Source organism: Dendronephthya gigantea, unplaced genomic scaffold (assembly GCF_004324835.1).
Source record: "Dendronephthya gigantea isolate DGI-Jeju-01 unplaced genomic scaffold, DenGig_1.0 000098F, whole genome shotgun sequence".
In the NCBI taxonomy this organism is placed as follows: domain Eukaryota; kingdom Metazoa; phylum Cnidaria; class Anthozoa; order Malacalcyonacea; family Nephtheidae; genus Dendronephthya; species Dendronephthya gigantea.
This window is the reverse complement of record NW_021163108.1, coordinates 412109-424123: the sequence shown is the minus strand read 5'-3', so window position 1 is coordinate 424123 and position 12015 is coordinate 412109. Positions and strand designations below refer to the sequence as shown.

General features: G+C 37.5%; 2 protein-coding genes and 1 non-coding gene across 3 annotated transcripts; all 3 read right to left on the bottom strand.

Annotated features, from left to right (window-relative positions):
* Nucleotides 1–247: 247 nt before the first annotated feature.
* LOC114534185 (cartilage intermediate layer protein 1-like) lies at nt 248–6473 on the bottom strand. The gene is made up of 6 exons (XM_028555739.1): nt 6405–6473; nt 6047–6220; nt 4664–4874; nt 3852–3957; nt 3475–3638; nt 248–1686 (listed from the first exon to the last, which is right to left on the bottom strand). The coding sequence occupies exons 1-6, from the start codon at nt 6438–6440 to the stop codon at nt 248–250; spliced, it is 2130 nt and encodes a 709-aa protein (XP_028411540.1). The 5' UTR covers nt 6441–6473.
* A 798-nt stretch (nt 6474–7271) lies between these two features.
* Nucleotides 7272–8632, bottom strand: LOC114534184 (IgGFc-binding protein-like). The gene is made up of 2 exons (XM_028555738.1): nt 7588–8632; nt 7272–7372 (listed from the first exon to the last, which is right to left on the bottom strand). Exons 1-2 carry the CDS (start codon nt 8630–8632, stop codon nt 7272–7274), a joined length of 1146 nt encoding a protein of 381 aa, XP_028411539.1.
* A 2580-nt stretch (nt 8633–11212) lies between these two features.
* Trnaa-agc lies at nt 11213–11285 on the bottom strand. The gene has a single exon. It is a non-coding gene; the product is annotated as a tRNA-Ala (tRNA).
* Nucleotides 11286–12015: the final 730 nt, after the last annotated feature.

The following is a 12015-nucleotide window of genomic DNA, read 5'->3' as shown; positions in this document are numbered from 1 at the left end:
TTCAACTTTGAATGCTGCCATTTTATTTGGACACTCGTTGATATTCTCCACCGCAATTTGTACGTAACATACAACGACCCCTTTTTTATTTTCTGTGTACCAGTCCTGATCGTTAACTTGTCTAATGTCTATAATTTTCTTTAATTCTTCGCGCACAGGCATCTCGAATAAGAAACTATATTTCTCTGGACCTGCTAGGCAAGAAGCTTCATCTTCATAGAATGGCGAGGGTTTATTACTCAATGGCCTATTTAACGTTTGCATTGTGAAAAATCGATGCGATCCTTCTGAGGTTATTTCTATGTGATTTCTTTATAACATCCTCATCCAAACCTGTTTCCTTTGGCGTTAGTGGATATTGATCACCAACGACAGCCCGTATTTCCGCAAATTCATCTGTCCGAAATGTTTTTATACAACGTGCTTTATTCGGTTCGATGTTATACGATTGATATCTATAATTCACTCTACTTTGCGTGACAAATACTGTAATAAGCACTGACTCTGCTTTCTTTGTGGTGTCTTCTGCCATAACTTTCAAATAAATCTCTCCGCCCACCTTATCTAAGTTTAGATCAAACCGAATAAATTCTCTCGCATTAAGTTTGGTAGTAAATAGTGATATATGTTTATCTGATCTCTTCGATCGCTTCGTTTGATGCTTCTTCCAACTTGTGTCCAAAATGCGCCATCTTCCAGTCTTCTCTTCTAAGTACCAAAGCTTTATATTTTCTACTTCATTCTCAGTAATATTATATTTATCAATATCAAGTGAAATGTCAATGTCCCCTGTAGGTTGCAAACTCTTATCGTTTTCATCTTTAAAATCCATTTTTATCACACCAAAAGTCTCCAGTAGTTGTTCCTCGCCATCTTCGTCTACCGTGGTGAAGTCTCCATCGGCTTCTTCCACTTCTGTAACGTTTCTCGGATCAACAAAATTGACTTCAACCTTGACCGTCCCGTTATAAATTTCCCCATCTTCTGTCAACAAGCCTTGGGGAGGGACAGCAAATGCTACAGCAGGTTCTAATTGTGCGTCGTCATTATCAACTACATTTTCCTCGTTTGACCTATTTAATCCACGGGTATTTTGCGAGTTTCCCAGGGAAATCTCAAAGCCCATCTTCGCATCAACTTTAATAGGTTCAGGCCGAGGCTTCAGTCGGACTTCTATATACGTTTTACGGCCAGTGACCAACGGAATCACTTTTGTTAATTCCTGAAAATTGTTATAATTACGTTTATCCTTAAACGTTACAACAAAGCGAGAAAAATCACCAGGAACTTTAAATGAGAAATCACCCTTCCTTCCAGTACGAGCCAAATATTTATCACCGTGATAAATATATCCATATTTAAAAGGTTTATTGTCTGGACCTCCTCTTGCTACTCCTTTAACAACAGTTTGTTTCACAGGGCAATCGCCGCAACCACATTTTGTTACACTTTTTATGTCAAACGAATGCTGCAAACAAACGACCTTGATGTTCCTTGTAGCAATTGGCTGGCAACAGAATTTATCTCTACAATCGTTCATATTTTTTAGACCTCGTGCGATGCATTTTGTTCTCGCACATTCACCTACGTCAATAGTAGCAGAATTTGTTTCTCCTGCCGTGCAGCCCTGCGGCAGTGCAATTATGTGTTGAGATGGTGTTGGATCGCAGCTATCATCGGTGGTATCTGTTAAAATAAAGTTTTCAGACTTAGAAGGAGCTTGTAAACCAAATTAAAAGATGGTGGAAATAAGGCTTGAAGGTGTTCACGCAACAAAACATTTCAAAATCGAGACAACCTCTATGAAAGGTAATATATTTTGGAAGACTGAGTTTTCGATTTTTGCTGCGATTTTCTTATTTTCAGAGCTGTGAAAGAAAAATAAGTCACATCAAGAACATCCGTAACACCGATAAGAACATCCGTAGCTAATTCGATCCTTCATGCCCATCAAAAGACAATAATCGCACATAAAATCGCAGAAAAAATTGGAAGTGTATACGGGACTTAACTAAGTAAACTTTGAAGTCCTCACTGCGTGGTTTAGAAAGCAATAAAAGTTGTTATTTTTTAACTATGTAAATGAAGCAATCTGATTGGCTGAAGAGCGTTTCACAGCGGGCCGGTTTTTTTCATCCGGCCCCCTGTGGGAAATGTGAACAAAACGATAAAACCAAAGTAACGTACGGCTAAAATGTGCGGAAAACCTTTCTGGAAAAGAGTAAAAGAATGTTAAAAATAAAAAAAACATTTTTTCGCCCGTTAATAGGCGTTATTTTTTTAATCGATTTGCCGTTGCTATGGTAACAAATATTTTCAATTTCGTTGGCTGTTCTCCGACTAGGATGTCCTTTTAAGGATTTGTTGACATATTTTTCTGTTTTATAAAGTCAATAAAGTCAAGGAGACCTCAGGCACAGTTTTTTGCATCCGGCCCTCGCATAAATAACATACATATCCGATAACCCTAATTATTATATTCGTCACTTCCGGTGAAGTGAAGTTCAGTGATTGGCTGAGAAGAATTTTCAGCGTTCAATTACTATCTCGTAATGGACCGGCACCTTCCCGTAATGGGCCCGATATTTCTCGGTAAAGACCTCGCGCTCGGTCAATAAGAAATTATTAATTTTTGAATTCGCTCAAGTATGGTTAATTTCTGATCTCTGTTATTGAAATTCCGACAGGCCGGAGACCTGATTCCACGTAATTAACGTGCCTTCTTTTACAAGCAGACTTTTTTGTGAGATATTGCTGTCATCATGGCGCAGAGCTTGGACGTTGGTTTAAAATGGCGATGGTCTCTGCATTTCTAGATATATACTGTAATGCACTAAAGGAGTTAAGTAAGATATTTATTATATACACATGAAAGCGCTGGGCTAACTTGCAATCTGATTGGCTCTCTATACTAGACAGATATTAGCTGATATTAATTCTTATTAGCTCATATCTGCCGTCTGGTAGAGAAACGTGACCAAAATGGCGGCAAGTTTTTAGGAGTTAAGGGACGATGAAATTCAAAATTTTTGATAAAAGTACACCAAAGTGCACCGAAAGGACACGAAACTTTGAAATAAAAGTGCTGAACGGTAGGTTAAAAATATAGGTTTACAAAACATATGAGTTTGTTTCTGTTTTTCTGTATAATAAAACGTTCGAGAAAAAAACACGATAAGGAATTTAACTATTAAATTTTTTCACTGTATTCACTATAATGTCCAAATTACGAATAAATTTGTTCAGTTAAAGTTATTCTGCTCACTCTCATCGTATATGACTAATATAGCTAATTCGTCGCTGCGCGCCTTGTCAGCTATCAGCACATATATAAGACTTAAGATCGACTATAAGACTTAAAATATAAATGTTAAATATATTAATATTAAAACAATTTAGACATTCGCCAGGCCATCCTTTTCTTTTCCGTCCAAAGAAAAACACGTATAGTGTAGATAATACCACCATACTTACTAAAAACGGTTATCCTGGCAGGATCTGAAAATTCTGCTCCGTGATCATCGTAAACTCTACATTTTATTTCCCCACTCATGTTTTTAAAAACATGAGGTATAATCAATTTACTGCTTTGTATTTCATCATGTTGGTATTCATCTGCTCCACGATCATTAATCGTCCTAAAAAAAAATACAATTAGGGGGATAATCCGAAGATTTTTTTATCTTTTCGTATCTGTTTGCTTTCTTTATAAATACATTTAGGTAATTAATTGACGAGAAAATTTAGTTATGTGTGCAGAAAAGGCAATATAATAAAATTAATTTTGAAATTAATTGAATGAAATGTATTATTCTATGCATTGTGAAATGTTGGCTACGAAGGAAACATACCATTCGAATTTTGCCTTTGTACTTGATTTTCCTTCACAACATAATGTGATAGGTTGACCTTCTAGCCGTAGTTTACTTTCAGGGTGAGATGTTATTTCTGGGAAGTCTAAAAAATTGTTATCAGTAACGTAATCAGTCCTTGATGCAAATCGGCAGTATCTTGACCGCTGCGATTAAAGTGATTAAGAAATTATTAGCCGGAAATAGTGCAAGGATAGTCGCGCGGGGTGGATTCAGCACTAGTGCACTACAAAGCAAAGTGGTTCTTTTTAGCAGTTCTCGTGTAAATGCAAATTACGCACTAGTGCCGGATCCACCCCTGTAGTCGCGGTTAGAGTTGTCAGAGCATCCACATGCATCGAATTCAATTCATAGTCGGCGCTCAATTTTTTTGATTTAGAGATCTTAAACGACTATAGGCATGTCGCGGTTTGGTTCACACTCTACGCCTTTTTTTACCAAGATCTTCAAACTGTATCGTATTGAGCTATTGATTATTCACGGTAGGGGGGAGCTCCTTTGCTAGGCATTCGGGTTGAAGTGACTGATGGACAAACAAGCCGCGGGGATGCGTTTTCTCCGAGTTCTCCTTTTTCCGTTTTTGCTTGAAAAATACACTCAATATAAACAAGAATTAACGCCAAAGTAAGTTTTCACCAAGTCATATGTTTATAATAATATATTATCGACATCATGAAATTACTTTAATTTTGTCCCCTACCAATTTTCCTCAAGATTGCTGTCACGACTGCTGCAGTAGGGTTAACTTTTGTCGTTCTAATTGATTGCGGTAAAAAGCCTTTTCTGCTAACGATGATGTTGTCCTCTGAAATACAGAATCCTTTCAATACGAATTTCCCAGAAACACCGTCTTTTTCCTAATATTTTAAACGGAAACTCGGCAAGAGCAATGGTTGCATTCTCCAAGAGAATACCGGTGTTGTCTTTGACCACTCCACTTAGTGTGTTATCGTCACAAATATCGCATATCCAGCTTCCCAGTTGTGCAGATTTTATTACAATCTAAAGATGTTGATATAAATATAATTAGAAAAGGTAACTCACCTCCAATTTTTTACAGCTTATTTTATATATTTTAGAGACATCCCAAAATATTGTACCGATTTTGAAAAGTAATATCTCCATGAATTTCTTTAAAAAACTATGACATATCAAAATCTATAGTTAGTCTTTTGTCTCACTATTGAAAGTTGTTTCATAACTTCACTCGATATGTAAGAAGTTATTTTGACAAAAAACCGGAATCACATATTTGTAATCACATTACGTTTTTGCTTACCAAAATCGTCCACTACAGTCTGTTTCATCCGTATAGGAATCTTCAGGTGGTAGACAAATAACGAAATGACGCCGCTTAAGTAGTTTTGGACGAAACGTGGTGGCCCAGGCGTTCAAACAATCTGTGGCGTAGCTGGCATTTATTTAATTGGGTGTCATACTGAGTCATGCACATGTTCATGTTGTGCGTGACTAACCCCTTTTAAAATCGACTGTCTTTACATTCTGTCGCAAATTGTCCCACATTGCCGCAAACCAATGAATGGTTCGTAATATTTTTTTCGCATAATGTAATCGGCGCGGAAGATTCTTTTCTGATTACACGTGTTTGCATTGCTAGTGGTGAAGCTGCCTAGCTTGTATGCAATGTTCTTACTCACGCACTTATTTCTTAGGGGGGAAAGGTGCTCTTAGTGCTGCAGTTGCCCATACAACTGTGGTTTACCTTAACTGTGTCTAGGTGGGAAGTGTTGTGTGGCTGTGTGTCGAGCAGGTTTAGGAAGCTGCGGTCAACCGATTGGTTCCGACACTCTTACTGAAAGGAGGGTTGAACCAAAAGACGTTGCGAGGCCTGCTCCTGCATGCCAGTGGTGCTTGTGTCTGTAACTGATGTACAAATATATAAAGATGCTGTATCATTAAATGATTGCTCGATAATAACTATTAGAATCTTCAGGTGGCAATCCTAAACGGATGAAACAGACTGTTGTAGCCTCTCATAATGAAGATCTTGTCTTTAAGGAATTTGTTTTTTTACTTTTTATTTCTTTAAATCGTCGGCTGGCATGCCTTTTTTATGATTACGTCAAATGTATCTTAACGTCCGTTGGCCATCAGTCAAATCCCGGTGCTCAAGCTATACCAGTGCGTACAATTTGGCATTACATTTTCTTTACCTGGACATTTCCAGTTTGCGCATGCCCGAGATTCCAAAGACTTTTCACCGCATAGAGTGTTATCACCCAGAACGGAATTTGTCCCAATGCACGTTCTTTGGCGTGTTTGAATTCCATTATCACACGAAACTGAGCAATCAGTCCATCTTCCCCACCTCGACCATGAAGCTTCGACTGAAATAATAGAAAACGGTTTTAATCACGGCCATCTCATCGATTTTTAGCTCTATTGTCACCTACTTCACACATAAACCGAATCAATGGAATTAATGGAAAAACTCCGGAACTACCGTGTGACAAAACAACATTGACAAATATTTCGAAAGAAGTAGAATTTCGAGAATAACAACCTAATTACCTTTACACTTTGGCTCTGAGGCGTTCCATTTACCATTGGTTTCACATCGAAGAGCTTTTTCCCCAACCAACATGTAGTGTTTATTACAAACAAAACTTATTTCGTCCCCTTCCAGTGATCCGCCACAAGGCCGTTCTTAATATATGATTTTTCTGCAAAAAGCTAAAAATAAATGTAAAAGAATTTACGCACAACAAAATGACACATAACTCTTGTTTTTCTTGTTTTCCCTTAACTAAATATTTCTCGCAATTAAGACTACAATTATCTGGATGGTAAAAATAAGAAAAACCAAAATACGAACCTACACATTCAGGTGGGATATCTGACCATTTTCCATCATGACATTTAATACTAGATGATGATCCGATTATCGCATAAGAAAGTGGGACGTATTCTATTTCCCGTCCCGCCTGGGCAGGATCCTAATTTGAGCAACTAAATCAAACTTAATTATACATTACCAAATAGTAATCACGAGAAATAGATGACTATTGGGAGCCTTCTTAAACACGGGATTTCAATAGTCTACCGAGGCAACAGCTCGTCCTATAAATTGTGTTAGCTTAGATAATCTAAATATGCTAATAGAGTTGATGTTTGCGGGCATAAATGTGTTTTTGTTCCGAACTCATTTACTATTATATTAACTTTAACTTTATGCAATAGGTAAACACTTAAGTCATTCTTTTGATTGGCTTATACCAGGGGGCTAAAATATGTTTCAGCCCGGCAAATTTATCATTTTAGCCCGCAAAATACACAGCAATGCCCGGCAAGTTAATATAATCTTACGTCGACATTTCCATGTTGCACACTCTCGAGTTTCTGAATCTGCTCCAGGACACCGCCGGTTGTCATTCAGTATTAAGTTTGTTCCTGTACATGTCCTTTTCGCATTTGGATTCCCGTATTACAAGAAACAGTGCATTCGGACCATTCAGACCATCGAGACCAAGTGGCTGTGACTATACAGAAATAAAAAAGTGCCACATCTTCAATCTTCACAGCATGTCATTTCTGAGAATCCAATGATTCAAAATGTAAACTAACTCCTACTATTTTCGAGTAATGAATACATTTTTAATTTGGATACAACTGAATTAGTAAAAAATTGATATATATTACAAAATATCTTATTTTCCTCTATACTACGGCCAGTAGCCCCTAAAATTCCTCATACCTGATCTCGCTATGAGAGTATTCAATCCAGCTGGGTAACCATGAGAATGGTATGCAGCTTCCCCAAATACCAAGGCGCCAAATAACGAATCACGCGATCTGTGGGATATTGTGCACTTGCTTGAAATTTGAAGAATTGTCCACGAAAATTTAGTTCCTTCAATGTTTTGCCATTGGAGTGAAGTCGTGTTTCCTCCATTCACTAAGAGGCCCTCTTTCTGGGAGGATTTAGTGAGGAGAGTCACAGAATGTTGGAACTCGTTCTCTTTCATCCAAGACAAATATACATTATACGTATCGAGGAAATGATCGATAGACGGCACGATAAGCAATGATGAATCAACCTCTATACCTCGCGTTTCTAAATATCCTTTGATATATTGGACAACTTGGCAAGGCTTACTACACTCGAAGAATGAAGCCAACTTATCCCCTAAATCATATTCAGTAAACTGCCCAGATTGTAGCAGACGATATCCATCTTTATTGCGAACACGAGTGTCGTTTTCATAAGCAAACACACGATAAATGTCTCCAGCTTTCTTGTTCATCTGCCCTGTTGTCGCAACTACAAATTCTGTGCCCCAGTTCTGGACGGGAAGAAGGAATTCGATGAGATGATCGCAAAACCTAGTGTTAACCTTAGCACATTTATCACCGGATAGAACCGCTATAGCCTTATTTGCTTCAATAATTGTCCCAGAAAGATCTGCATTGTGGTCAATGTGAAATGTTTCCAACCTGTTCAATCTCAACACAATATTTTTTCCTTTCCTGTATAACTTTTGACCGTATCGAAGAACCCCGTCGGCATTGAGTGTGATACTGACAACTGTGTTGTCTTCAGTTGAAATTATCCCCAAATTTGTTTTTTCATAAGATGCAACCACATACTTTCGACCCAGTTTTGTCGTAGGCAATGCAAGATAACTGTCAGAAGTAAATCGTGCCTGGCTTAAACAAGATACAGCCACATCTGCGGTAGATGTTACCAATATGCCCTTTGTGTCTACCCTTGTTGAACGCATTCTTATCCATGTTGGCATCTTGTATTTGAAAACGTCCCCAGCTTTTATGAACTTGTTTCTGAGACGTGCACTTCTTGATTTGTGTAAAGAAATATTGACATATGTATCGAATAATGCAGATATTGATATTTTATCACTCCACTGTAAAAAACGCTATCTATACGAGCGGTGAATCCCAGGACAAAATGTTTTCCACGGTGTGTGCACCTCCTGACAAAGAACGAAAGATATATTTATCATTTATAGACCTGGAATGAGGGGGATTCGGCGAGATGTTTTGCCGAATCCCCCGAGCAGAGGGTCTATAAATTATATATATTGTTACGCAAAGCTTTATTGTGTTTAGAGATATGCATATAAAAATAGCTGTAAAAATAGGAATATCAATTGCATGACAGGGATTAGTGAATGATTTTTGCCACAAGACGCCTGAGTAAATATAATTTTCGGCCATTAGCAAACATTAATCGCCTTTCCCTTTCATGTATGACATATCGTGGGATTAAATGAGTAATAAGGTGAAAATATTTATAATCCTCTCAGAACTGATACCTGGATAAACAGTCTTAAGTCGTCACTTATCTTAATGGTTGCATTCTTTAAAAAAGTGTGCGTGCTGTAGGCCATTCAAGTTCTTATGTCAATCAATTGTGGTAAAAATGTTGCTCGGTCAAGCATGTAATAGATTACGTCATCAAAAGTTCAATTCGATAAAATAAGAGTGAAAATAGTTTAAGTTGAAAGATATTGTTCACAGACGTATTGTTGGTATATTTTACTAGTTGTTGATGATGAATATTTTAAGTTGTGAACATTTTTAAGTATTGATCGATTGAGCAGAAGACCAACTCGACTAGTGCGACAACGCCTTAAACAAACAAGATATGAGAGCTGGAACGAGCTTCTAAGACCAACCCACATTTCTAACTTACAACGCTGATTGGTTGGATAAGGATCAGCCCACTCTGGTTGATGACGTCTACAAGTTTCCCTCAACCGTTACTATAAAAGGGCGTGCACAACACCCCAACCTTCAGTGGACTGACGGAGTAAAGATTAACTTATAAAACGTTAGGAAGCTCAACGACAGAACTGACGAAGAAGACAAGAACAGAAAAACAACGAGATCCGAAAGGACGAATAATCAGAAGAGAAGAGAAGAACGGAGAAAGAAGAGAACATTAATGAACTTTAGTAAACCCTTGTAAAGATCTCCTACCTCGCGTAAGAAGAAATAAAAATAAAAATCATAACAATATTATACCGAAAAAATATTGTGAGCTTGTAGAATCGCCAAACATACAGTACAAAGGTTCAGAATAGTATTTCTATAAATCCGTAAAAGTACTTGGGCATAAAAAAGTTACCGTATAACGTATTTTAACATTAGTCAACTTTTTGTGTTTTCTGTATTTCTTTCGTCGAGAATTCTCTCGTAAGAATCGTAAATTTCTTGATTTCAAAAAAACAGCAACACTGTTCCTGCCCGGGCACCACGCGTCGGCCACGCGTTTTTCTGCGAATTAATATTCACCGGTGAATATGAGTGATATTCACCGGTGAATATCAAAAAATCTGCCGTTGCAGCGAATACGGATGACGTAAGAGCGATACTGAGAAAAATTTCACGATTACGTGGCAGAAATCTAGCTTTCTCATTGCACAATTTGAATTTGTGTTATAATCCCCGAGCCGGCGCAGAGCGCCGTGCGAGGGTACTAATTCCTCCCGGAGATTTGGATTACACCCGGGTATTGTGACAAAACATAGCGGAATCCAAAGTTGTCCAAATTTTATGTCATGTACCGTGGACGTTCAATGTTTATGGCACTTGTGCGCACGAGCAAATTTGAACGAGTAAGGACTGGTGATTAGCAACTTCTGATTGGCTAAGACAATTTTTCATTGAAAAACTTTAGCAGTTTAATCACGCACAGATTAGCTATATACAGATAAAAACATTGGCTGATTTGGCTCTATGGAATATATGTACTCTGGCCAGTGAACTGACTCTGGCTGAATTCTTTGCAATGAAGTCCCATATTTACACGTAAACATTATTTATCTGAATTTTTCAAGTTGCTTTTTAAATAGTATCAAAGCATAGAGTGTCTGATTGCTAATTTTAAACCCGAAACTCAAAACATAACATGGCCATGAAATAAAAGATAAACTTATATTCCTTTGTTTACAGGTTTAATAATCCGAGGATGTATTGAACGCGATATGGCAACAACTTGAGTTTAAAAGTAAATTGATTCCATACGTGATACTTATCGGATATAATTTGTAACATGAAATGTTCAATATTAATCAACCTATAACATTTTTAAAAACCGGTGTATCTGTAAAAACCTGGATCTAATTCAAGTAATTATAGTATATAATTATATTGTATTGTATTATATTGTTTATTCATTTGATTGTTTCCATGTTGAATTCATTTTCTGCCAGGCGCTAAATTTGTCAAAACCACCCCAAGCACCCCCACGCGCTCGCTTTTTTTTAGCTGACCTCTTTTCAATAACTGAATGCAACATTATTTTTTATTATTGAAGCGCCTGGGTACGAGGCTGCAGGCAAGCTGAAAAATTAGCTTGACCACGGTGGGAATCGAACCCGCGACCTTTGGTTTGCTAGCTCAATGTTCTACCAACTGAGCTACAAAGTCAAGATGGTTCGAGTAGTTGATATTTCGCGGAACTCAGTCTAGTCCCCTTCCATATCAGTGCGTCTTAAATGGATAGTCATAATGCAAAGACTCAGGTGTGTATATTAAATGTGAATGTGATGTTGCTACTCTTGAGTCAGCAACCAGGCAAGCTGAAAAATTAGCTTGACCACGGTGGGAATCGAACCGCGCGGTTTGCCGTAAACGTCAAACTATATAACTCTCTACACTACGTGCGATATTTGGTACGGCACGGATAAAAGTTCCGACCGTGCCACTTTTACAGGTACTTTGGACTGTCTAAATAGGTAGTCCAAGCACGGATAACGGATAAAAATAGTACGGGTGCCAGTTTTATCCGTGCCGTATACACCAAATATCTCGTGTAGTGTAGTGTAAACGGGGCTGTTGTTTTATAAAACGAAAACATAAGATCCATATCTTCGGGCGAACCGTGTAAAGTTATGTTTATATATGGACTTTTGCAAACTTGAAAAATGAAAGAAATACAATTCTGATTTTTCGCCGCTTTTGACTATTATTTCGCTCGGAAAACATAAATAAGTTTCTTAAATTAAATTATACTGTGTCAATAAAAAGTATAACAAATTTTACCTCGCATTTGTTTTCTTTTTTGTTGTTATTTCCAACATTAAAATCGTTTTATAGAATATGAATTAACTGAACTTAAAAGTCATTTTGATAAAAGCGATCGAGTTTTCTTAAAACC